Genomic DNA, 26,811 nt, shown 5'->3' with positions numbered 1-26,811 from the left:
TAATATTTTGAAACAGGAAGGATCAAATAGTAATCTGAGCTAGAGGTGAACATGATGAAGATACGTCTGTAAAAAGGTGGTTGTTTTTTTTTTCTTCACACAATGTTTTATATCGATCATAGTTCAAGTCAGTAGCTTCTTCTTGTCATCCAGTCTTCTGTTGTAATTCAGTGCATGGAGAAGTTCAAGGATCTTTGTTGACAGCAGACAGAGACAGGGTCAAGTTCCCTTTCCTGTGTGGCTAGCAGTGGAATTTGAATCTGAAACTATCCATAAAGGTTGTTGCCCCATTTTGGACTTGATTAGCCTTCTGCTGCTTGCTTCGACCTGGATTTGGGTTATCTCTGTAATCCTGAAACAAGTCAGCAGAGCCAGTGCTGCCTCTTCTCACAGATGCATCATTTTGATCATAAGCATTGAACTGGATTCTGTACCTTTGATATCAAAAGAGGAGTATTTTTTGTTGCTCTGTTGCTTGAGTTTTTACTTGGCTCTAGATTAGTAAAGAGCACAGGATATGTCTTGGCAATGGAAACTTTAGAGGTGGAGTAAGATACTGTTAGACCCTTAAGGACATTGTCAGTAATGATTGTAACAACATTTACAGCTTTTTAATACAGAGTTCTTATATGAAAGTCGGCTTTGGGAGTAAATTTTTACAAACATAAAGAGAAAATTTCTAAGGTTACAGGAGGGAAGTATTTCATTTAAATCCCTGTAGTAAATACACCTTTTTTTCCCCAGTTTTTAACAGAGCCAATTGAAGATAAATGTCCTGTCAGCTTACCTTCTGGAAGCACACCTAGAACACAGATGAACCCAGCACTGGATGTTGAATTTGATAGTCTATACATTGGGAAATTTAAATGGTTATCAACAGGTCCTGCTAGGGTGAGTTGTTCTATTATGGTGATATTTTGAGAATATTTAAAAATTAAAATTCTGGTTAAGCAAAGCTAGTGGTACTAGCTCAGTGTGGAAGCACTGAGTTTTGACTATTGTTGCATCAAATTGCTTTGGCTAAATGATGGAGTGTGTAGTCCATTACCTCGTATGTTTGGATTGCTGTCAGTAGGAAAGCTAACCAGGATTTTCTGTGGCCCCAGTTTTCAGAGGTAAAGGTTCTGTATAAGTGCTGTACTGGAACAGAAATCATATTGAGGAAGCTTTTCATGAATTCTAATGGAAAATAATGACCATGTTAGAGTTAATGTCACTTGAAATAAACACCAATTACTTTTCTCAGAAATAGTACAGATATTAGAATAAAGTAATCTGTAGTGATCAGAGTTCAGATATATACTACATGCTAATCTTTCATTTTAAACAGAAAATTGCCTGTTTTGTAGCTTTAAAGAGCATAAAAACAACACTGAAAGCATTAGCGCATAGGCAACATGCTGCTCACAGGGTGTATAAATATAACTGAAGGTGTACTTCAAATGGAGTACCAGCTGCAGCAGTTTCAACAGGTCTTTGACCAGGCTCATTCTATATATTGCAACTGAAAAAAAAATGTTTGAACATGTATATCTTTTTTTGCTTACAGTAAGACATTTTGAAATCTTGGATTGTAATAATAATTTCAGCTTTTCACAAAATAGCAGTTTTGTGCAGCAGTTCTCCTGCAGTAATGAAAACATTTCACGGAAATTTCCTAAATTAATATGCCCATTGAAATATTTTTAGAAACAATGCTTTTAGGTGGAAAGTGAAATTTTGCCTTGGAAAACACAACTTTGTGCTTGCTGTGGTAATGTAAGAGAAACCTCTCTTCACTCAGTGTATATGACAACCTCCTGTCAAAGTGATGGTAAAGCATTCTTTGTTTAGCTGAGTCTTTTTAACATAACAGCAGCATAAGCAGAAACTTTAAAGGCCTTTAATTCAAAGGTTAATGTAAATAGCAAAGTAACACTGCAATGTTGGACCATTTATATAGTGTCCTTAATTCAAATAGTGCAGCTGACAGTCTTTATCATGGGGTGCTTACTTGTAAGCTCCTTTTGTCCCAGGTGTTCATAATTTTTTTTTTCTTAAGGAGCCTGTAGGCAGCTCTTAACTTTCTGCTTATTTCTCAGTGCTGAGCACCTCTGGAAGTCAGTTTGCTGTCATTTGGATTCTGCAATTTGTATTTAGGAGTGTTGTTTTAGGTGAAATAGTCAATATTTGGTCTCAAATTAGGCATATTGGACCTGGCAGTGTTAGGTTAACAGTTGGACTCGATGATCTTAAGGGTCTTTTCCAACCTAAATGATTCTATGATATTATTTTCAGTTTATTTGGCTATAAGCAAAGAAAGATGTGCAGATAATTAAAAAGTCTTACTTCGTTTTAACCAATTTGTAAAAAGCAAAGTAATTTATATTTTTTTAATCTTATTTCAGTTTACAACCAAGTATATTACGATCCCATTTCAGGGTAAGAGAATTTTTTTCTTTAGCCTTCTCTTAACTATAGCTTTAAAGTATTGCATAAAAATACCCAGTATATATTTATATTATGAATAATTTATAATCTTACTTGCTTTCACAAAGACATTAAATTTTTTTAAATTTACATTTTTCAATAAATATATCTGTCTATAGTGTAAGCATTAATAACTTAGCAGCTTCTTACACTTTTAAGGTGAACTTGTAGTTTTAATGGTCTTGCCTCCTGCATTCCTGCATATATTAAGTGCTGAACTATAGTAAATATGACTACGCATGTTTTTCAGGTGAGACTTTAATCCTTTCAAATTAGGGTTTTAGACCCTTAGGTTTATTAAAGAAAAATGTATGAATTGACTAAAGCTAAGAGGAATATAACTATAGATTTGCATTCGGTCCATTTTCCGAAGATGATGTGTGGTTTCTGTACCTCATAGGAGAAGGTTTGTGAGCAGTTCTGAATTGGATTGACTAAAAGCAAATAGGAGTTAATGATTTTTGATTTTTTTTTTTCTGTATTTGTAGGTATTAACTGTGGTTACTCTGAGGAAAAAATACTTTTTTTTTTGTGAAGAATCCTGCATTTAGATGTCTAGCTTTTGGTGTTACAATTTGGTAACTTTGTTTTACGTAGTTTGATATAACTGATTTAAGTATTAAATTCTCAATGCACTTTATGTAATACCAGGAATAAAATCTACAAGTACTGTTTTAATACACTCGCATCATACTTACGTCTTAGTATGTAAGCCTATAGCATGTATGACTTCGTAATTACCCATGGCTGTGAAAGATATGGTTATTTTAAATTCTGTTTCCTACAGTGGCTCTTAATAAGAATACTAAGCTGACAGTGAATACTCTGGATCTGAGAAGGTTTGGCTTGTGGAGAAGTGATGGTGACTGTTCTTCAACAACGATCATTTTCCTTTGGTTGTCTGTGGATTGTGTAGAAGAGATTGAAACCCAATTAGGAAAGTTTGTTTTCAGCAAGCCGTGTGAGTAATCTCTTTCCTTAAATGCGATGAAAAGGTCTAATATATGGCATGTCAATAAAGCGGTTATTTTACGGTTGTGCTTCTAGAATACTGAGGAAACCTTATAGCTTTTTAAAGGTAGGTTGGTCAGTTTTGCTTTTCTAAAATGCCTTGCTATACTTGTATATGGAAGAAAAAGCTAACATAATGTGATTCAAAACCACTGCTAGTTAATAAAAATACCTTGTAACACAGTTCAGTTGTAATCTGTGTGGGGAGGCCTTCTGAAACTAGGCTTGTTGTATCTCTCCCTTTAAAATAAATGTGATGTGTTAAGTGTCCTTACTCTTGAGTAATGTATATGCTAGATGAAAGGCTTGGCAGATAAAGGTTGATTTGATCTTTGACAAGACTGCATTGGGCCATTGCATTATTACTGGAGAAAATTTCCACTAAAGGCCAAATGGGCTATTTAGTCTGTAGGGTCTTATGGACTGGCTCTATTTGTTTTTCTAGCATGAAGCTCTGTAAAACTGAATATAACTTTTGCTCAAATATTCAGAGTGGCACAATCACACAAGGTTTTTACATTAGCAAAATCACTGCAAAATGACATCTAACAAAATGATGTCAGTTGCCTGTGTGAAATTTAACAGTATGTTTACCCTGTACAATCACCACCTGTATGAAGAAAAATTGTAAGTAATGTTAAATTTACATAAGGAGCACAAGCAGTTTGAAGTGAGATACCGAGTGAAATTTTAGCAGAGTTATCTTTACTTGATTTAAGTTTATCAAAGTTACTGGTAGCTTCTATAGACACAGTTCCCAGTGAAATGAGTGGAATCTGAGTGTGAAGCTGTGAGGCACTTTTTTCATCTTAGGTTTATTTACCTTGATTACATTCTCATTGTAGGAGAAACCTTCAGGAGTTGTTATTAAATTGCTATGCTTGAATGTTTTATGCCTTTTAAATATGTAGTCATGTAAATATTTTGAAATGTGTGTAGAGACTTGTTGAAACAAATCAGTAGTGGTTTTACAGATTGTGGAAATGGTTGCTGTGGTTCTGCTCTGCCGCCTTTGTGTGTTAATGTTAGAGGAAAATACATTGTGCCAGATCTGACAGGCTGAGAGGGGTGGGGCTGCTGCAGCTCCGTGTCCCCAGGTCCAACCACTAGCAAGGCTGAAGATGTAGTCCCAATAGGTAGAGTACACACATACACCACATACATAGCTGGCCACACAGATAACACAGACATGCATCACTCATACAAGCACAGACAGCACCAACAGCCTCATCCTGCTCCCCTCTCTGGCTGAGCAGGATGGAGGCCCACTGTGTGTGTGTGTGTGTGTGTATATATATATATGCGCACATATGTGTGTGTGTGTATATGCACCCCCCACCCCCCCCCACACACACACACATGTACAAGGTGGATCCCTCTGTCAGCTGGACTCAGACACTCAGTCTGCCCAGTTGCTGGCCCTGGATCCCAGTCTCTCCCCAGTTGCTGGGACCTGGGCATACAAGCCACTGAGGCCACCGCCAGATGCTGGTACAGACTATCATGCATGTGCAGGCACACAGCTGGCCAGGACTCCGTGGTGCTAATAGCTGACCCCCCTGTGCTCTCATCCTTAGAGATACACAGGCAGTCTCACAGCCAGTCCTGTCCCTTAGGGATCTGCTCGCTCCCCTGGCTGCCAAGGCACCTCACCTATTCACCTAGTTTGGCTTGTTCTTCGCTAGCAATCACACGCTCACTTGCGCATGCACACTCACTCCAGTTGCTGTGCTCAGACCCCCATACGCACACATCAAATAGAGAGTCTCTCACCCAGGAGAGAGTTAGAAAGGAATTTAATAAGAAGACAGGACAGACTGCACTGATCAATGCGCAGGGCATGGCCAGACAAGTGTACTAACCAGCAAAGTATTTAGATGTGACTGGTCCTTTTTATGCCCTTAGCCCTCTATTTTCCCACACTTGTTTGTCCCCAAGTTACCTAAATGCCTCCCTTTGCCTGCCTTTGGTTCTTCCTTGAAACATCCCGTAATAAGTCCTGTGCAATCCCAAAATGCTCTTCCCCTGCATCCTCTCTTGTGTGCCTTACACCTCAGCAGCCACCCCCCCTCAGTCCAAAAGGTGCTCTGGCATTGACACATCTTGATGGATTTCAGGTCCAGACCCTGGGGCTGAGACTCTCCTGGGAAGGGCCCAGACTGGGTGTCCCTTCCTCCCAGTCCCTAATTAGGGTTCCTACCTGTTATTGTGCCCCTGTGCTCCTCTGGGCTTGTGGAGGTGGGCCTTTGGTGGGCTGATGGCCCCCGTGATGAACGTGACTGGGTATTATTTGGGCTTCCCCTTCTGCCATTGTCTCTCTATACTCCTTTGTGGGTGTGCAGACAAGTTTTTATCACATAACTTAATAGTTAATGCTATCCCTTCTCTCCTTTTTCCAGCCAAATCTAGTGAATTTGTATTTCTTGAACTGTCCCAACCACTCACAAAATGGAAAGAAGACAGACTGACTGAATTGATTACAGATGTGAGCAAGAAGAACAGAGCACCAGATCTCCCTGACTTTTTGCCTTTGAAGCAAGCATTACCCTTGTTTAAGGACCTTTCTCCTGAAGACAGCTCTTTTATGAGTTACAGTAAGGATCTACTAAAGCAATGTATACTAAAAGAGAATACCTCAGATGCTCGTGAGCCTACAGTTCAGGTTAGTGAGTAGCTGTTGATTGATTCATCACCACCTGTTGGCATTGACCTATTCTAGTAAATTTTAGATCAGCCAGTTGCAGAAAATAAATTATTTCTTAATCCATAGCTCAAAACCAAAATCAGTCATGTTTGTTATTTCTCTCTCACAATGGGACAAGATTTGCAGTAAACTAGATTGTGTCCACAGAGGAATAGTGTACAGACCTCATCAGTAAGTGGCAAATATCGAAGCTTTAGGTTGACTCATGGTTGCGTATGCCTAGAACCACAGGGATTTCCTGCTCTTGTGGTGTCTCCAGGGCAGCAAGTTGGGAGTTAATAAAGTAATGAGCAATGGAGCCATTTTTCAGTTGAGCTGGAAGTGAAGGGGTGCACCAGAGGAGGAGCTGTGTATCTTGCTTGTTGCAGACACCTCTAGACATTCTTGTGGGGGCTCCACAGCTTGAAATGCCAAATGATTCCTAAGGCTGCTAAGGAGGTGGGGCTGTGCAAGTTAATGTGTTAATACACCTCCCTCTGAGGAGTAAATGTCTCAACCCAACCCCACATCATTGTCACTTCAGAAATTACATGTGTGTGTTCCCATCAGTAAAAAGCAGAGAGACGACAGATCAATCTGGCTGTGAAACTGGGAACTTAAAAATTGAGCCAGCCAGTTCAAAACTGTATCGTTTTTAGGCAAATTGTTAAGAACTAGATTTTCAAACCTTCCAAGCATATGCAGCTCCTATTAAGACAGCCTAATACTTGTCTCCACCCTTTCAGGTCCTGTTTCTTCTCCAAAACCGATTCTGTGTCAGTTGGCTGAATATTGCTTAAACTGTTTTAGAGAGAGGTTATGAACAGGTGAAGACCTGTCATAATTTTAAAAGGGAAGTAATGTTTTTATTGTCTGAGTAGTGGCACATTTGCCTAAATACTGATGTTTACACTTCTGCTTTCCAGCAAGATTCCTCTTCAGTGCACAGTACTCCTGTGGGCTTCAGGCTTGGTTTTTGTGTGTTCTGCTTTACATATCAAGTTGTGTAATGCTTTTTACTCTTATTATTATTTGGAATTTTTCTGGTAGGAATCAAAACCAAAAGTGGCCAGGCCCAGTTATGCCCTTGCAAATAAGCAGGATAGTGGTTGCTATTCTATCTCTCTGTCCTCTGCACTGAATGAAGAATGGAAGGAAGTAAGAGAAACTGGAGCAGTTAAGAAGTAAGTATATTTCATATAAATGAGAAGGTGAAAATAAAACAAATGGAATAAACAAATTGCTGGAATAAAAGCATTCTCCAGCTGATTTGAAAGTGTTGTGTGAAAGATGCTCTAGAAATCTAAAATATCACCAGGTATGAATGTAGTTGTTATTCCTGTTTCCATCCTAATAGTTAACAGACAAAATGGATGTGTTACAGGATGACAGAAAATCTCACAGAAATTAGAGAATACCTGAATTGTGACTACAAGCTCATATCATGGATGCATCAATGGGAGGGTAGGGACCTTATGGACTCTGTGAGTGTCCATCTAAGTCCGTATCACAGCAAAACTATTGCTAATTTAAGATGAGCCTTTTTTTAAATCTAAACAATGTTTTCTCTCACTGTTCTGTCACACTCAATCTATTTATAACTAGTTTGCCATACAATTTACTGGTTAGTACAGGAGCTTGATTAACAAAAGACATTAGGAAATGAGAACACACAAATGTGTAACGCAGCAAGATACTATGAGAGCGCTGACATGGCTCAGTTCTGTCTGCACTAGCCTGTTAGTCTTCATATTTCTAGTACAGCAAACATTAGTGAAGTAAATTACTCTTACGAACTCTTGCCTTTTGCTGTCACTGTTTTTACCAGCAGTATAGCAGTTGGTTTTGTTTCTGCAACAGCAAAAATGCTCAGTTCATTGTTGCAGTTAACGAATATGGTTGTTAATCTAGAGCTTTTAAAATACATTTTAAATACTACCGTTAGAAGTTACTTGGGCAGTTTCAAACCAATTACAGTACATATGCTGTATGGTGCATAAATCCGTTTCCTGCTTGGAAGTGTGGGAGTCCTTACTGGAGTCTTAATGAATGGAAAATCACTGTTCATTCACACCATTTCAGAATATGTCCCCTAATATTTCTTCCCAGTTTATATAGCCATTTGTCAATTACTTTTATCAAAAATAGAAAAACAAGATGAAGGTAAAAAATAACTTTCTTTTCAAAAGTTTTCTCAAAATTTCAGTGTGCAGTGGGGTGCACATTTCTTTTGTAACACTTAACTATTGGAGGAAGAAAAGGTAAAGGAATTTTGAGTTAGTCAACAGTTTTGAGAACTACCACTTTTAACAGGTTTTCTAGAAAATCTTCTACATGTGGAACAGCTGTACTAAGAAGAATGTCATGTAAAACAGAGTTTTTCACTGTTAATAATGTGATTGGTGTTTTCTAGTTTAATTGTTTATCCACCCCCACCCGCGAAAGGAGGACTGGGAGTCACAAGAGAAGACCTAGAGTGCTTAGAATATGGAGAGTTTCTCAATGATGTCATCATTGATTTCTATCTTAAGTAAGTAATCACAGCCTTAATTGTACTATTCTTTCTGGGACCTGATCTGGACTTGAATGTTACTGTATAAATGTTAGTCACTAAATACAATATGACAATTTTAGAAGTGACAGTATAATGAATTTGTAAATTGGGCTTTTTTTAAAGCTTTTATGTATTCTCAGCAGTTTCATTTGTTTCAGTTTCATTCTTCTTGTCCCTCTAAAGGGCTGTGATGTAATCCAGAGTAGCTGGGGGGGAAAAAAGCCTCTTGGCAACCTCACAGAACAGAAAGTGCTGAGCATTTTTAAGCAGGCAGTTGAACAAACTAGAAGGTCTGTACTAGGTAGTTTATTTACTAAGTTTGCACAAAGTGGAGCATCCTCTGCTATTCTGTGCCAAGAGTTCAGCAATTCTTCTGATGCACAGCTCCTGCAGAAAGGAACACAGCTAATACTTCTTGAGAAAGTTGTTCTTGGCTTACCTGCTTTATGCCATCTTGCTAAAGTTGCTTGTGAAAGCAAGTTTTCCAGAACCATCATTGTGGGCCACCATTCCCTAAAGCTGAGGTTTATTTTCCTTGTGCTGACTTAAACCTAAGCAGAATTCTGGCTCCTTTGAAGGTTGTTTGCAAGAATTCCATTTTGCTTGGCATCCAGCATGGCTGCAGTAACTGTGAGCAATAGGAAGCCAGTTAAAACCTCTTGTCTAGAGGAGTGGGAGAGGAAACATGTTCCAGAGTGTTTGGATGTGCCTTTACAGCAAAGCCACCTGTATTTTGCTCTAAACTAGAAATAAATCATGTAGTGTGGTCCTCTCAATCGCTGTAGCTTCATCGTGCCAGAAAAGGAAGATTTGAATAAAGGAATTTATTGCAATCATTGCAGAAACCCCTCTGCTTTTTAAATTTGTTAGACTTCCCACATTCTCAGTTTTCATTGTGTTGCAAGCTGTGTCATGTATGACTCTGTTGCCCAAGTCATCGAGTGTAGCTGGAGGCACCTTGCGTAGGATGACTGCAGTTATGAGAGCTTTGGCCTTCTAGGATGACGGAATAAACACTCAAGCTGATGTTTATAGTAAAATGATCAACAGTAAAATCATACAAAATGAGTACCTGTAGAATATTTGTCTTGACTTTCACACGCATAACCTGTAGAAGTAAAATGGACAATTTATAGTACTGAACTGTTCTATGCTTTTTGTATACGCAGGAGTATAACACTCCATAGGCTTATACGTGGTTAGGTTTTCAAGCCTGTCTTAATTGCAAGGGCTAGAAACCTAACTCTAAAAATAAATTCAGAAGTGTTAATACTGGAGCACAAATCTGAGATAAAAAAATAACTGCATTCTTAGTAGTTGCTTGACTGTTACATACTCTGGAAATTTCTAGAAAAGGAATTTAATAATTTCCTTCTTTTTTCTTTGGTAGATACCTGTTGTTGGAGAAGGCGCCAAAACATCTTGCTGATCGTATACACATTTTTAGCAGTTTCTTCTATAAGTGCCTGACCAGGACAGAAAAAAACTCTGAGGGGGACCTCAAAGTTTCGTAAGTTTGTTTTAGATGCCATTGTGACCAGAAATAAGCTATCTATTGATGCCGCTTGGAAGTTCTGCAGATCGTCTCCTAATTAGCACATAAAATAGTAATCGGTGTTCTCCAAAGGATTAGTGGTTAAATGTTGTGATTCACAATTTAAGCATACTGGTGTTTTTCATTTAAATCTCCATGTGATTCATACTGAATATGAATGAAAATGTTATCGCCTTTCTCCAGCTTTATCTGAATCTTTACTTCAGACAATTATTCATGTATTTTGATCTTTTTATTATAAACCCAGAGTTTTGCAAGGTATGCCTCATTTTAAGAAATTGTGCTTCTAAAAATATTTTTAGATTTACCACATATTTCATTTTACATATTGGTAATAAATTATCATCCAAATTTTTAGTAAGAAAATTTTCTTACACACTAAGTTTACACATTTGTTTTTTAACACTTAAACACACTGGAATTGGAGAGTTTCACAAAAAGGTATCATAAAGAGCTCAAGAACCCTGTATCACTTTGTTTCCGGCTAAGACTGTATAAAGGGTAGGACCATCGCTAGCACACTTTCCATTCCTTCTTAACACTGATGTGTGAGAGTGGAGCTTGCCCTGCCACTTCAGTTATAGTGACGATCTGCCAGCAACTTTCATTCTGTTTTTCATTGTTCAGCTTATTGAAGTTTTCTTTTCTGTTTCTCTGAGGTGATTTTTCTTCTGTTATCCATGAAGTCCTTAGGTTTTTCATTCTACTGGCAAACAAGGCCACCTGCACAAAGAGGTGTGCCATCTTGTTTGTGTTACAGTCACTGCTGGGTGAAAGCTATGTTAAAGGAGGAAAAAAAGTGCAACTTCTGTAATATTTTTAAAGATACCTCAAAAATTCAAGGAGCTGTACTTGAGAGAATGTCTTCCATTATTTTACTGTTTTCTGACCCTGAATGTTCTGAGGTGGAGACAAAATTATCCATGTTAAGAATGCTGTTGTGTCTTGATCTGATTCCTTTTACAAGGCTGGACTGTCCATAACCTTCCTGAGGAACTAGAATGGCACTCTTAATTCACCATATTTCAAGGACTGTAGCTGCTCCGGATCAGGAGATAGCTTTGGAAATTCTAGTTTTGTGTTTGGGCTTAGATACTTAGCTGGTGATTACAGGTAGTTTGGGTTTGTTTTTTTGTTTCTGTGGGGTTTTTTTGGATAAATGGATAGTGGAAAACTGGACTCTGTACTGTTGTAAATGAAATTAATCTAAACTGACGTAGCTACTTCACTTAGACCCTTTGCTTCTCTTTCTTCACGCTGCTTAGGCAGTAGATTGAGAAAGCTCCTTCTACAGGTGCTTTCCCAGGCTGCAAACATGCCTTCACCTTTTAAGTTCCCAGTGCTTCTAGAGTCATGTAGCAGAGGAAGTTTGCAGCAAGTCTTCACTTAATGCTGGCCCATGCAGAGTCCCACAGCAGCTTGTTTTTCCATTCCTGACTCCTTTTCTCCCATTCATCCTACACTGAAGTTACGCTTCTTGAACACAATGATGGAATCAGAATGGTAATAGGGATGTCTCCTGAGTAGAGTGAATTTTGCTTTCAGGTCATATTGGAGCAAAGTTCAATGAACCGTTGGTTCCTGTTTCAACTAGTACAAACTAAGAAAGTTGAAAACCTAAATTTAGGTTTCTTCTCAAATTTTTCTTATTCTTCTAGCATCCTGTCCTCATGCTTTATGTCTGTAGGACTGGAAATGAAATGTCCTCCAGCATTTAAACCTCAGGACTGGGGGGGATCTGTTTCAGTTCTGGCTTTGCTACAGGTGTATTGCATGACCCTATGCAGGGCATCTAGCTTTTTCCTTCAAAAGATAAGGTTGTTTAGACAGGCCTTCAGAAGTGGTATTGTGAAGTTTAATTCATGGATGTTTGTAAATTGCTATAGATCTGTTTTTACACTGGCTGGTGTTTAGATGAGACTTTTGCTTTTAGTGTAGTAAATAATTACTGGATAAATAACAGCAAGAAATCCTTTCAAATCTATGGATGATTTTTTCCCAGAAGAGTTTAAAATTGTTTGGAAATGGCTTGTTAGTCACTTGGGCTTAATGGTGTGCTGATTTTTTTTTTTTTCTCTCTTGGGGAAACTTCAAGAGTAAATGAAAAACCCATTGAGGGATTGGGAAGATGTAGGAGTACTAATCTCTATACCTTGCTTTAACTAAAAAGAACAGATCTGAACAATTGTCATTTGGTTTCTGCAGAGCAGCACAGAGAAGACACAGAAGAGTAAGAACCTGGACTCGTCATATAAACATCTTCAGTAAAGATTATATCTTTGTGCCTGTGAATGAGGAGTAAGTCTATGTGTTTTAGACACCTTTTCCGATATTAAAGATTTAAATGTGAATGTTGTGGTGATAAAAAGATTTATGGCTGTAAGCTTGGATCATTGGAAATGAACAAATTGGATTTTGAAGAAGTAACAGGTGTGGAATGAGTAATTTGAAGTATCTTCAAAAGTTAAACTTTTTATTTAGTTGTCTTCAGTAAACTTTGTATCTTTGGTTTTTGTTTTACTGAAAATTGCTTTTATGTATTTTTCAAAAAAATTTGTGTGTTGTTATGATGATTCCTCTGCACTTAAGTAATATTTCTATTAAAAAATCACAGCAACTCATAGTGTTAATGGATCAGGAGTAATACTTCCATAGTCTGTGCCTTAGCCTGGTTGAATAACCAACCTGCACATGGAAACTCCAATAAAACTGAATAGTCATTGAGAGTTACGTACGCAAAACAGCTGCAGAAAAAGATAATGTTAGGCATGCCATACCCTCAGCTATATTCAAAACTGGGATCACCATCACAGATTATTTTATTGCCTTTTTTTTTCTTTTTTTACAGCATGGGATGGGTGGTGAGACAATGATAAATTGCTGTGGTGGGTTTGTTGGGGTTTTTTAAAGGAATTGATACTTATCTTTGCTGTTATGCCGCAATGCAAAGTAAAAAAAAAAGAGAGAGGATTAGTATGAGATGCCATGAAGGAACATGGCAATGATGGTTGTGTCACACAACAGTTGTCCGTGAGCTCTTGATGTTATAAAAACTTTTCATATCCTTTTCAGAACCAAATGTTACAGAGTTTTGACGTTGTTTCCCCCACCCCCTCTCCCCACTTCTGGGCAGGTCTCATTGGTACATTGCAGTTATCTGTTTTCCTTGGTTAGAAGAAGCTGTGTATGAGGAGTGTCCCTATCAGAATTCATTATATCACCAGCCTCAACAGTCTCCACTTCGGTCAGAGAGTGAGAACACTAGAACTGGTTCAGTGTTGGTCTTTCCTGGTAACTGCAAGGATGAAGAAGAAATGGATGCTAACAGAAGTTTATTCTCAAAAGGTAGGTAATCTAGAAGAAAATTATGTCAAGCCATATACAGTTCTAATAGTGTCTTAGTCCTTGAAGGAGAGATATGATGTCTTAAAAAGTATCTTTCACATCAAGATGGATGTAATATGTTTTTGTATTACCATGCATAGCAAGGACTCCACTGCATTCTTGTTGTCCGCAACTCTGGAAAATACTGGAAGGGACATGTAAAATCGGTGGCTCAGATCTCATCATGAGTGGAAAGTTCTTGGATTTCAGTAAGAATTTTATCAGGAAGGAAGGCCCCCAGTAACTCTGCTATTTGAACATTCAAAAAAGCAAAATTAGTTTATACTTCACTGTTGTATTTTGAATACTAATAATCATGAATTTGAAAATTAAAATATTTCAGCTAGGAAATATTTTCTTAAGAATTTTTAATTTTTTCTTTTTTACTAGGTGGCAATGAAATTGCTGCTTCTGCTTCAGTCCTGGATTCAGGTATTTCTAAAGTAAGTGCCTTTTTGTACTGACTGAGGAAACATGTATTACTCTGTTTCTGAAGGCTCTGAGACTTGACCAAGTGATTTTGCATCATCTTTTTTTGTAGCAGCTGTAGACGTTTGTGTGGCCTGCAGCATGTGCAAGGCACTTTGAATTAGCCTAAAGTCCTCCTTTGCTAGTCCTCCTATGTTGCCTATGCTATGCTTTCACGTGTTTTTAAAAATTATTTATCAGTTTCTCCCTTTCTGAAATGGGAGCCTCTCTGGCTTTACCTGTAAATCTATGAAGACATTTGAGTTTATAATTGTTGTAGGTTTTTTTAAGGTTGTTTTTATTTTCTCTTCTCCCAGATCTCCCTAAGTAATTCCAAAAGGCAGATTTGTAAAAGGTACGTTTCTGTTTTCATACTAATATTGTATCATTAAATTATATTAAGAAATTCTGCAGTCATTCAGTTATTTGTTATAAAGCCACAGCTGTAGGAACTTGTCCATTTTTTTTCCATGTTTGTTCAGATATTGATGCTCTTGAAAGGTGGTATTCAAACAAAATATTTGCTTCAGTAGTGTTGGTAATGAAAGACTACAATGATCTGTTTGTTTTTGTTGTGTGCAGGCCTTGCATACTCATCTTAGATTCTTTGAAAGCTGGTTCTGTGCAGAAAACAGTTCAGGTTTTGAGAGAGTAAGTAACTACAGTTTCTATATATTCGAAAGAGATGCTGCTGGTCATATTTCTATGTTAAAAATACTATTTTCTATAAAGGTGTACATTTCTAATGGTAAAGGAAAATCCATAAAGAACCGCAACAAAGAAAATTGTAATAGCAATACAGAGACTTGTATGAAAAGCCTGTCTTTGTTCTGCAGCCCAGATACAATGCAAAAATTGTAAAGTGGACAGTCTTTTTGAAATTGGAAAAAAAAAAATTAAAAGTAGAGGAGATTTGGGGGGTTTTTTATTTCCTCTAGTTCAGTAATGGAGGGGTGTTTTTAAGGGTAGAAAAACAGATTCTTTAAAATGAATACTTTGAAATGTAAATGATTAATTTTCCAAAGGGCTGATCTTCATTTTTTTTGATGGCGCTTACAGAGTTAGTGTTAAATCCACTCCTATCTATGTGCAAAAAAGTAGAAACTAGACTGAAGCTGTCTAAAAGCTTGATGTGTTGCTGTAGTTATATTGGAATGGTATTATTTGTTTTGAAAGTGAGAGTAAAAATATATTCAGTCTTTTATGTGATAAGTATGTAAGTTTTGGAAGAATGTCTTCAAACTTTCAGTACTTTTACACACTCCTAATGACTTTAACATCTATCAACAACTTTTTAAAAAGTTGCTAATATGAAATATTTGAAGCTAAATAGAATTGTTCTTTTTGTTCTCCACTTCACTGAAAAGAACAAAAATCTGTAAACCAAATAGTACATCCTTCTTGTAAAAGTAGATTCTTCAAAATACTATGTGAGGGTTAGATGAGAATCAGAAATTTTTGTGAAACCATCTTTTCCCTAGATAGGGAGGCCTCCCCACCATGTGTGCCCTGGGAGGAAGAATGAAATAGCAAATTTTATTTATTTATTTATTTATTTTAAATCTCTGTGGGATGTATTAAATTAGTGCTCTATGCTTTGAGCTACTTCTGGGGTTGAAATTCCAGAGAGGGTTGTTTCTTGGAGTTCAAAGAACTGTCATGAAAAGTCAGAAAACAAAGAGGTGATTTATGGAGTTGCGAGATCAGGGAAGTTTGGGAAGCAGACCTCTATTCCTTCAATTTACAGTTACACCCTGAAAGCAGAAGTTTAAGGAAACTGATGCAGGGGTTCCATGACCTCTTCTTTCCTTGAGTTGACTTTTGTGTTTTGGGCAGTGGTCAGGCTCAAACAAATTAATTTTAAAGTCTACAGTCATAGAGGTTCTTGCAGTTTCTAGGGAATGTGCTTCACTGAACTGGAACTGTCTTCGTCTTCGAATTGTTTCATGTTTGCCTTCTTTTCTTAGTTGCCATTTTCCCCAAAGGTGTTTTGGGTGTTTTATATGTATTTTTATTCTCAGAGTAGCAAGGACTTGGCTTTTAGAAATCAAACACAAGGTCTGACTTAATGTATATATTTTTTTTATTCACTCAAGTCAGACCTTATGTTTGATTTTCACAAGCCCTGAGCCTTTGCAACTCTGACTAAAGTCAGCAGAAAAGTATAGGTAGTTGTTGCCTTTGAAAATCAGACCCCTATGCTTTTCAATCCCATCTTCAAAATCAGTGGCCAGCCCAGAATGTGGGTTAGTGAGTTGCTACTGAAGCACAAGAAAAATAGAAAAGCCTGATAACAAATAAGACATAATATTAAAGAAGTGATCCCTTAAGGTTTTTAACAAGTCTTTATATACCTTGTACACTAGTAGGTTGCAAGGGTTATATTGGTGCAATTGTAACTGAAGTTGTTTGCAAGGTGAATTCTAAGGTGTTTTTTTTTTTAATGGTTTGCTTAAGTTAGAAAACCACTGCTTGTCTCTTAGGATGGAAAAATCTGTGTGATAGCCAGGAAAGATTATATTGAGTTCTTCCTTTAGTTAAGGTTTAAAAATGTCCTGGTATCGTAATAGCTTGAAGAAACTCGGCACAAATAACTTCATTTTTAAATAACGTCATGCATCTTTCTGTTTTGTATATTGCATATTATGTGGTAGAGATGCCTCCGAGTGTGATAGAATATTGGATAGTGGAAATTGTGTTGTTCCTTGTATGAATTTCTTTGATAGCTTCTGTGAAAGGAATTGGTTAAAGCTGTTTTAGCTCTTTGACCAGCTCCAGAACAATATTTAGTATCCCAAAATGCATTGAGCTTGTGAGTTATTTCTCAAGTATTTAATCTGCTTGCTTTCTTTTGTAGGTACTTTGAAGTGGAATGGGAAGCCAAACGAAAAACGCATCGAGAATTCAATAAATCAACTATGATTGACCTGTGTCCCAGAGTGCCTAAACAAGATAACAGCAGTGATTGTGGGGTCTATTTGCTGCAGTATGTGGAAAGCTTCTTGCAGGTACAAATGGAAACTACTTTCCGTTTTCCGCAAAATCGTCTTAAACCCAAAAAACTATTTCTGAGGGAAATAGCCAGACACAAAAGCCTGTGATGCTCAGTCTCAAAAGTGTCAAAGCCATTTAAGCAAGAGGAGATAAAACCTGTTCTTCAAGTAGTGGCAGGGGGCTTTGTATCTGGAGCACAGACAGTTTCTCATCTCTGTTGGCAAATGTTTCTGAACTTGTAAGTTTAATGTTGCTTTTACATTGACACATTCAATATCCCTAACTATTTGGGTGTATTTGGAGTCCATTTAGTTTACACATTTCTGGCCTATAGATGTTACAAAGGCATCCTTTCTGTGCATTTCTTGTAGCCTCTAAAACTTTGGTCAGCTTGTGCATTGGCCTTTGAGTGGCTCTGCAGGCAGCAGCTTCTGCAGAGAGGAGAAGGGAGGAATCCTTAAAAGGGAATGCACGGAGCTAAGGGAGCCTCTCTTTCCTGTTCAGCACATACCTTCAAACATCTGCAGATGCTGGGCTTCAGGCACTGACTTTTAGGGTGTCCCTGATCAGTGCACTGCCCTCTTGCTCTGTCCTTTGGCTCTGCTTGTTTGATGCTTATGCATGTGGTCCATGTTCTCTCTGAGTGTCCTGTGTATGGAAAGCCTTGTGTGGGGCCTTGGCTGATGGACAGATTTTTCTTCCGTAGTAGAATAGATGGCCATTCCAAAGTGCCTATACACTAATGCACACAGTGTGGGGATTAAAGGTGAGGAATTGGAGATCTGTGTGCAGTTGTAGGGCTGTTGTCTTGTTGAGATCACGGGGATGTGGTGGGTAGCTCACATGGCTGGAGTGCTGTGATGGGCGGATACAGGCTCTTTAGGAAGGACAGGCTGAGAAGACGAGGAGGTAGAGTTGCCCTTTATGTGAGAGAGCAGCTGGAATGCATGGAGCTCTGCCTAGGGTTGGATGAGGAGCCAACTGAGAGCTTATGGGTAGTGATTACAGAGCAGACTAATATGGGTGACACAGTAGTGGGCATCTGCTGTAGACCACCTGATCTGGAAGAACAAGTGTATGAGGCCTTCTATGGACAGGTAGAAGTAGCCTCATGTTCACAGGCTCTGGTCCCTGTGGGTGACTTTAACTACCCTGACATCTGCTGGAGGGGCAACACAGGACATAAGCAGTCCAGGAGGTTTCTGGAGAGCATTGATGACAGCTTCCTTACCCAAGTGACAGAGGAGCTGATGAGAGGTGCTCTGCTGGACAACATACTCACAAACAAGGAAGGTCTGGTTGGGAATGTAAAGGTCAAAGGCAGCCTTGGCTGCATACGATGGTGGAGTTCAGGATCACAAGAGGAAGGAGCAGGGCAAAAAGCAAGATCACAAGCCTGGATTTTGGCCTTTTCGGGGATCTGCTTGGATGAGTTCCATGGAATAAGGCCCTGGAGGGAAGAAAGGTCCAAGAAGACTGTTTGATATTCAAGGAACGCCACCTCCAAGCTAAAGAATAGTTCATCCAAACAAGCAGGAAGTCAAGCAAAGATGCCAGGAGGCCTGCATGGATGGAGGAGCAGCTCCTGGCAAAACTCAAACATAAAAAGGAAGCATACAGAAGACAGAAGCAGGGACAAGTAACCTGGGAGGAATATAGAGACACTGTCCAAGCATGCAGAGACATAATTCAGAAAGCCAAACCCAGCTGGAGTTTAATCTAGTGAGGGATGTGAGAGGAAACAAGAAGGGCTTCTATAATTATGTAAGCAGCAAAAGGAAGAGTAGGGAAGATGTGGACTGACTGCTGAATGGAGTAGGAGCCCTGGTGACACAGGATGTGGAAAAGGCTGAGCTTCTGAATGCCTTCTTCATCTCACTCTTTACTAACAAGACTGGCTTTCAGGAGACCCAGGCCCTAGAGACTGGGCAAAAGACTGGAGCAAGGAAGACATACCCCTAGTGGAAGAGGATCAGGCTAGAGAATACTTAAACTGGACATTCATAAGTCAGTGCACCTTAGTGGGATGCTCACATGAGTGCTGAGGGAGCTGGCTGATAAGATTGTGACACTACTTTTGATAATCTTTGAATGGTCGTGGTAATCGGGAGCGGACTGGAGGAAAGCAAATGTCATTCCTATCTTCAAAAAAAGGCAGGAAGGAAGACCTGGGGAGTGATGTGCTGGTCAGCCTCATCTTGATCCCTGGGAACGTGATGGAGAAACTAATTCTGGAAACCATTTCTAGACAGTGAAGGACAAGACGGGTTGAGAGTAAGTGGTCAGCATGGATTCACAAAGGCCGGGGGGAGTCATGCTTGACCAACCTGATAACCTTCTATGATGAAATGACTGGCTTGGTAGATGAGGGGAGAGCAGTAGATTCTGTCTACCTGGACTTCAGCAAGGCCTTTGACACTGTCTCCCATAAGATCCTCATAGAGAAGCTGGTGGAATATGGGCTGGATGAGCAGTTGGATTGAAAATGGGCTGACTGGTTGGGTCCTGAGTGTGGTGATCAGTGGCAGGCAGTCTAATTGGAGGCCAGTAACTAGCAGTGTGCCCCAGGAGTCAGTACTGGGTTCAGTCCTGTTTAACATCTTCATTAATGATCTAGATGTTGGGGCAGAGTGCACCTTCAGTAAGTTCACAGATGACACAAAACTGGGAGGAGTGGCTGATATGCCAGAGGGTTGCGCTGCCATCCAGAGGGGCCTCGAGATGCTGGAGAATGGGCTGGCAGGAACCTCATAAAGTTCAACAAGTGTAGAGTCCTGCACCCAGGGAGCAAAAACCTCAGGCACCAATATATGCTGGGGGTCACCCAGCTGGAAAGAAGCTTTGCTGAAAAGGACTTAAGGGTCCTAGTGGACACTAAGTTGAACATGTGCCTGCAGTGTGTCCTTGCAGCAAAGAAGGATAGCAGTATCCTGGTCTATGTTCAGAGGAATGTTGCCAGCAGTTTGAGGCAGGTGATCCTTCCCCTCTCCTCAGCACTGTGTCCGGTTCTGGTCTCCCCAGTATGAGAGAGGTGGCACTATTGGAGCAAGCCCAGCAAAGGGTCACAAAGTCTTAAGGTACCGGAGCATCTCTCCTATGAGGAAAGGATGAGAGAGCTGGGACTCTGAGAGAAGGCTCGGGGGGATCCTATCAATGTGTACAAATATCTGAAGGGAGGGTGCAAAATGGACAGAGCCCTCTCTTTTCAGTGGTGCCCAGTGACAGGACGAGGCAATGGATGCAAACTGAAACACAGGAGGTTCCCTCTGAATGTAAGGAAATGCGCTTTTTTTTTTTTTTTTTAACTGTGAGGGTGACCAAGTGCTGGTGCAGTTTGCCCAGAGAGGTTGTGGAGTGTCCCTCCTTGGGGATAGTCAAAAGCCATCTGGACATGGTTCTGGCAACAGGCTCTAGGTGGCCCTGCTTGAGCAGGGGGGTTGGACCAGATGACCTCTAGAAGTTCCTTCAATCCTCAACCATTCTGTGGTTCTGTGATTGATGAGTTGAGTTCTTGTGTAGGTGGAAAATGAAATTCTTTACCAGTGCTTTTGAACTGCCCATTCTCTAACAGTGGGATCATGTTCTGCTTGCGGAAGCAAGGCCAAGACAAGGTGGTTGTAATTTGTCCTAAACATACCAGGGTTCATAGACCGCAAATCATGATGTGTTTTCTGCTTTGCTTTTTCAATTTATCATATACTACTTTATTCAAAGGAAGGAGAAGGTGAAATATAAGCATGGCAAAAGAATGAAGAGGGAAAGAGGAAAAAAATTGACTTTGGCAAATCAGATGTGGTGTTGTGGTCTTACTGCCGAAGCTGCCAGCGTCTCTCAGCCATTTCAATTTGCTATCCTAATTTGTTCTGAATTTTCCCCCTCTCATGTCCTGCTAAAACTGCTAGCAGTGTTCTTGCTTGTTTGTTGTCTTCTGTCAGACCACCTCATGATAGAAAAACACATGCCTGAGGCAACAAAACCTCATCATGCTTAACTGCTTTATGCTTGATCCTTCCCTATAGCGTGATTGTATGTGTGTTTTGTGACTAAAGTGCATCTGGCACTTGTTAGATATCAAGAGTATGTCTAATTGTATCATAGTACATGGAATCTGCCTTGAATATGTGCTTATACTGATGTATCTTTAAGAGAAGTGGTGATAACCTGTTTGGTGTTTACCGTGAGTAGCCTGTGGTAGGGGTATGTTTATATGTGATTACCATGGAGGAACTGGAATTTGGCTGTAAAGCCTATCACTGTCTCATCAAAACTTTTTTGTGCCTCCTTGGTCTCAGCAGTAATGGAAGGGTTTGAAATTCTTTTTGAAGGTTGCTTTAGGAAATTCATGCTGTAAGTATTCCTTTTTCTGTTACCAGAATCCCATAGTTAACTTTGAACAGCCACTGCATCTGGAGAAGTGGTTCCCTCGTCAGCTGATCAGAAGCAAAAGAGAAGAAATTCGAGACCTGATCTTGCAACTGCACTTTCAACAGCACAGTGGCAGCAGCAGCTAATAAATCTAATAAGCCAGACCTGGCAAAGAACATCACTGTATAAAGTAACTGGAACTCTGCTGAGCAGCATCCGGGCTCTTTCTGCCTTCCAAGGAAGGAAAAAAAAAAGGAACCACAAGAAGTATTTTGTTTGTTCAGTGTGTATTTATTTAAAGAATTTTTTTTCATTTGGGTTGTGTGGTCATAGAATGCAGTTGGGGGGGGGAAGGAGAAGGTTGTAGATACAAATGTAAATATCTAAGTTAAACCTAATACATATGGATTGCTAATTGATTCTTTACTTGGAATATGAAAGCTGCGTACAGGTATGTGGCACAAGGATGTAAAAATATTTTCATCTTTTGGAGCCTGTTCTTTACAATTCTGTATAAACATGGATGATCAGGTAGGAGTCAGGGTCACAATCCTGTCTTCAGGCCTATACTGTGTCTTTTTCAGTTTTGCAGCTCATACAGATAGAATGAATACTATGTATTGTTTTAATTTAAGGATCTAATATTGACTCTCTTTAGAGATGTATTTTTTGTTTTGTTTCTGATTATATACAGAAATAGTCTGCATGTGTCAGAAAATTCTGCCAAGATTTGAGGCTGCTGAGTTTTGATTTTATTTTTACTTTTTTCCATTCCTAGCATTTTCATCATAAAAATTTATTTCCATGAGTGGAAGACACTTGCTTGAGAGTGACCATTGAAATCTTTTAAAGTCAAGAGTGGATTTTTTTAAAAGTATTTTTTATGATTTTTTTCTTATCAGATTTCAGAAGAAATCTTGCTCTTAAAGTACATGCCAATACAATGCACGTAGGCAGTAGGCTTTTAATCCTACTTGCCTTATTTTTGGGAGTTATACCTGCAAATCTTATGACATCACTTGCATTAGAAAGGCAAGCAGGTTGTGGCTCAACAACCTCAAAAGTTCGAGGTCTTTTACTGAAAGATAAGGCCATTTTCATTCAAAAAGGTCATATTATATATAATATGTCTTGAAGATATGTAATTTACATATAAGACAAACAGGATTTATACTTTGCTTGGGAGAATTGAGTAAAGATGCCCAAATATTTGAGTGTTTGAACTCTGACTTGATTTGCTAAACTAGCACAAGTTTATCGTTGTCTTAATATGCATTTAGGTAGTTTTTCCTCAAACAGTGATCACATAAAATGTCAATAACATGTTGATGTGCACACTTTTTTCTGTAGTTACTGCACAATAGAAGGTGACTGTTTTAAGAGGATGCTTTCTCCTGTTCCTCACTGCAAGTAAATTAAGTGTCATCGCACCCTTCAGAAGGACCATGTGTCAGATAACCACCAAAACCACGTGTGTCATGAGTGTATCTACAAAACCAGACCTCTTAAAGCTGGAAGTAGGTTAGAGAGTTAAAATAAAAATTGAGGGCAACCCAAAGATGTGAACATTTTTATGGCATTGCAGAATTCTCAGGGCCCCTTCCCTCAAGACAACTCTGAAACCTAGCATTTGGAAAATCCAGTTACTACTTCAGGTTTGGTACAGTTATCCAAAAAAGTCTCCCACCGTTGTTTCTCAAACCAGGAAGCATTCTTTCTGGAGAAGAGGCAATTTTAAAACAAAATAATTTGCTGAGCACAGTTACCTTCTGTATAGCTGTGAGCAGCCTAGTGCAATTACTGTGTGGGTTTTGTCTTTTTCTACTTTAATTCTGGAGTTTGTCAGTACCCCCCTGCCAACATCTGTCCCCTTCATCCCAGACGTTTTGTGGCTTTCATCACCTAAATCACAACATCAGCATTACTTACAGGGATAATCTGTATTTATTGTAAGACAGATGAAAGATAAAATGCAGAAATGTGTGCCCTTTCTCTACACCTTTTTCATTGATGCATATTTTCAATGTTCTCTTATGACAAATAGTTTGGGCTTTTTCTTATGGTAAGGTTAGTTTTTATCATAAAGTAATCTGTTCTTTTTTAGATTGACTGGTTTATAGATATTTAAAAGCAAAAGTCATGTATAAACTTTTCTAAATTGGTTTTATAATATTAAAGGATTGCCTTTGTAGATTTGTTAGAGATGTGCTATGAGAATGCAATACATTTGATATTAAAATTATCTCCAGAAGTTGCTGAATGTGATTGTCACCATTCTTTTCCCAGCTGCCACAAATAGCCAGTGAACTAAGTGTAAGATAGGCTGTCTTCCTGCTTTTAAGGTATATACACAGTATGTGTATCTCAACCCAATTTGTATCAAAGTGATTATTTGTTCTCCAGTCCTTATAAAGGCATGCAGCTAGTTCACAGCTGCTTGTGGCAAGCAAGGCTGCTTTTTGACTCAAGGGCCTTACAGTTGTTTTCTGTAATTAGGCTAACAGTCTTGACAGCCTGAATGACTAGCCTGGGAAATGCCTGGGTCCACCAGCCGCAACCCACCCCATTCCAGCCATTTGCATTTAACAGATATGTGGTGAATGCTAGGAAGTGTCTGTGGAAAAAGTTACACTCCGGGTACCTTTGTGCTTCCTTTTTAGTTGCAAGAACTCCCCACAGGTAACTTTTAGCATATATATGGCACCAAACTGACTGAGGGACCCTTTTGTACATCTCCTGCATCTCCATTTCCTGTATTAATCCCTGTTTAACTGAAATGGTGGAGTGGTGTGATACTTCGAAGCAAACCAGTCTTTGTAAGGCTCTTTACCCGACACTGTGTAATTTTGGTTTCAAGGCAATTAATTGTACTCAGTGTTAAATGTAGCTACCAGTTTCTTTAAAAGAAACTGCTACGTTCTGGCTGTGTGGGACCAGAAACTGGCTTCCATGAAGAAATCTGAGTCACGGAGGTCAGTTTAAGGTGATATTGGCAAGCATGACACAAGAAACAAGGTGGAAGAGAAGTAACTTGTAGGAAGTAAATCTTCCAGGAGAAACATAAAAAACCCCTAGTTTTCATCAAGAACTGGAGAAGTGAATCATGAAACTGCAAGTGTGCTTTTTTAAAAGTATGTGTGGACTGCTGCGTTTTTCCTCTGGAACTGCAGGCATAGATTCATTGCAGTCCATCTGTCCTTTCTGGGACTCGCCTCCTAGAATTTCACCCTGAAATGGGCTTTCAGTACTCAGTAAGTACTACACCTTACAAAACAGTAAAGACTTAAAAGCCACAGTAGTAACACTTTTATCTTGATTATGACAGGGAAGCAGAATATTGCTTCTGGCAACCCGCCAAAAAAAAATTCTGGTTTCTAGATGGAAAAGCAGGAATTGTAGGATGAGACTTGAAAGGTCTCAGGATTGAAAATGTTTCCATTAATGGTCAAATGAAATGAAGACCAACAGCAATAATACTGTCCAACCATATTGAAGTTGGAAACACTGTTCAAAGATGAAGCACAGGCACTGGGATCATCTTTGACTGTTGAGCAAGGTAAGAGATACTTATCTGATCAACAGTTCAGAAAAGGGGGAATGCAGAGAATAGGCTTACAAGGATGAAGTGTTAGATCAACTTGTTTGACCTCACTTCCTGATTTTTCTGCTCCAAATACTTTACTATGTGACGGAAGAGGTGGCAGTACGACAAGCTCTGTTGGGCTGAATTTGCTCAGCTGGAACGCTAAACAGCCTCAGACCTTGCTTACCCTGGGAGACAGTTCACCAGAGAACTCTCCAGGAGCACAAGCAAAAAATGGTAATGGTGAAGTGCTTGGCAACAGCAACCACAGAAACAGAACAAGTGAAAAGGTTTTGTCTGAGCTAATTTTCTCAGCTAAACTGATTGGGGAATTTTGTTGGTGAGTTCTGTCAAATGCCATAGTCAGTTGCGCTAGTCCAGTCACAGGAGACAATTTATAATCTTGGTTTTAAGCCCTGTGAGTTTGGAGATAGGGAGCATCTGCCATCATATGGCTCTTCATTAGAGGCATTTTCATTAAGGTATACCTTTATTTTGCGTTTTTAGCTACAGATGGGTGGATTTAGCTTTTTGAATAAATTGCATTTGAAAACAATGCAATTATTTAGAACAGTACGTGTGGTGTAGCAGAATTTCAGTGACTGTTACATTGTAGAGAACTATAATTCAGCTTAATCGCATCCGCTATATGAAAGTGCGTGTTCTTTCTTTTCAGAAATAGAAATTGTCAGAAAATTGTCTTTTTATTTTTGGAGGTACTGATGTGACCTTGGTGTGTTACGTCACTAGGATTATACTCCCCTTTTTTTCCCTAGCAAGAATATACCTTTCCTAGGTACTTTTGAACAGATACAATCTGGCTACTGGAAATTAATTATGCATCTTCTGATGCAAAGTATTACTGTAAAGGCCTTAGTCAAATCAAGGGAGGAGTTAATTTTCCAAAGTTATTTTGGAAAACTATTGCAAGAGTTGTTTTGCTTGTTTTGAGAAATTTTAAATTATGACTGTGCTTTTAGTTGTGCATTTTGCTATCATAAATGTAGGAGATTTTCAGCTGTTGCAAATCTAAATTTCAGTGCTGAAATCAGTGTGGAATTTAAAATTGATAGCTTGAACTAATATTAATGAAACTGCCTTTAAATGTTTACAATATTGTATCACACAGAAGCTGACATAGCCATACCATAGAAAATAAATTTTGACAGAGATATAAAGTGGGTAGTTTTTATACTATTCACATTCTGAGTGCCTTTGAGTACTTTGCTGATGAAAAACCAGCAATGCCGTAAATCTGAAGACTCTCCAGGTAAACTTCTAATTGGGTTTCATACTCTTGCTCATAGAATTCATATTCTAAGAATTTTCCCGAAAAGGATTAGTTGTCATGCATTCTTGAGGTAAGTTAGCCTTTGCCTTTATAATCACATATAGTATTTCTAATCTTGATTCAGTTGCATTTTTGCAGGGCAATGCAAGCAAAAGCATTCATGACATTGAAAGCACCGGTCTCTGCAGAGGATTAAAAAAAAGGCTGGTCTGTGTTGTTGAATCCAGGATTGTAATAAAGGTACCCAAGCTAGCCTCAAAAGTTGCTCTGTCTACCTAGAGATGCACATAGGACTTAGAAACAGTTTATGAGCACCAGTGCAATGTTGTTCCTGTGCCTCGTATCATCAGGACCGTTCAATTTACAGCCCCGGTGTGGTGTACTGCATTTGGTGCTGCTGCCAGTATTGTAGCTGGCTTGACAGAGCCAGCCTAGGTGAACAGTGCTGGTTTGA

General features: G+C 39.0%; 2 protein-coding genes across 14 annotated transcripts in view; both read left to right on the top strand.

Annotated features, from left to right (window-relative positions):
* The window catches only part of SENP7 (SUMO specific peptidase 7), a 46,982-nt gene extending 23,151 nt beyond the window's left edge, over positions 1–23,831 (top strand). For 8 of the 13 annotated variants that reach the window (XM_075514316.1, XM_075514284.1, XM_075514303.1 and 5 more), the window contains 14 exons: positions 745–891; positions 2,388–2,421; positions 3,257–3,430; positions 5,880–6,142; positions 7,214–7,347; positions 8,577–8,693; positions 10,108–10,227; positions 12,478–12,570; positions 13,406–13,617; positions 14,047–14,099; positions 14,442–14,479; positions 14,707–14,775; positions 16,982–17,132; positions 21,492–23,831. In XM_075514316.1, the coding sequence (XP_075370431.1) occupies positions 745–891; positions 2,388–2,421; positions 3,257–3,430; positions 5,880–6,142; positions 7,214–7,347; positions 8,577–8,693; positions 10,108–10,227; positions 12,478–12,570; positions 13,406–13,617; positions 14,047–14,099; positions 14,442–14,479; positions 14,707–14,775; positions 16,982–17,132; positions 21,492–21,629 (1,743 nt within the window). In that variant the 3' untranslated portion in view covers positions 21,630–23,831. The remainder of the gene's footprint in view (positions 1–744; positions 892–2,387; positions 2,422–3,256; positions 3,431–5,879; positions 6,143–7,213; positions 7,348–8,576; positions 8,694–10,107; positions 10,228–12,477; positions 12,571–13,405; positions 13,618–14,046; positions 14,100–14,441; positions 14,480–14,706; positions 14,776–16,981; positions 17,133–21,491) is intronic. The other 5 variants (XM_075514378.1, XM_075514360.1, XM_075514370.1 and 2 more) reach the window with 2 other exon arrangements.
* A 1,525-nt stretch (positions 23,832–25,356) lies between these two features.
* The window catches only part of IMPG2 (interphotoreceptor matrix proteoglycan 2), a 67,068-nt gene continuing 65,613 nt past the window's right edge, over positions 25,357–26,811 (top strand). The window contains exon 1 of the mRNA XM_075514275.1: positions 25,357–25,548. The gene's annotated coding sequence lies outside the window, so the exon portion shown is untranslated. The remainder of the gene's footprint in view (positions 25,549–26,811) is intronic.

This window comes from Mycteria americana, chromosome 1 (assembly GCF_035582795.1).
Source record: "Mycteria americana isolate JAX WOST 10 ecotype Jacksonville Zoo and Gardens chromosome 1, USCA_MyAme_1.0, whole genome shotgun sequence".
Lineage (NCBI taxonomy): Eukaryota > Metazoa > Chordata > Aves > Ciconiiformes > Ciconiidae > Mycteria > Mycteria americana.
Note: the sequence above shows the minus strand (reverse complement) of the source record. Positions and strands in the feature narration are given on the sequence as shown.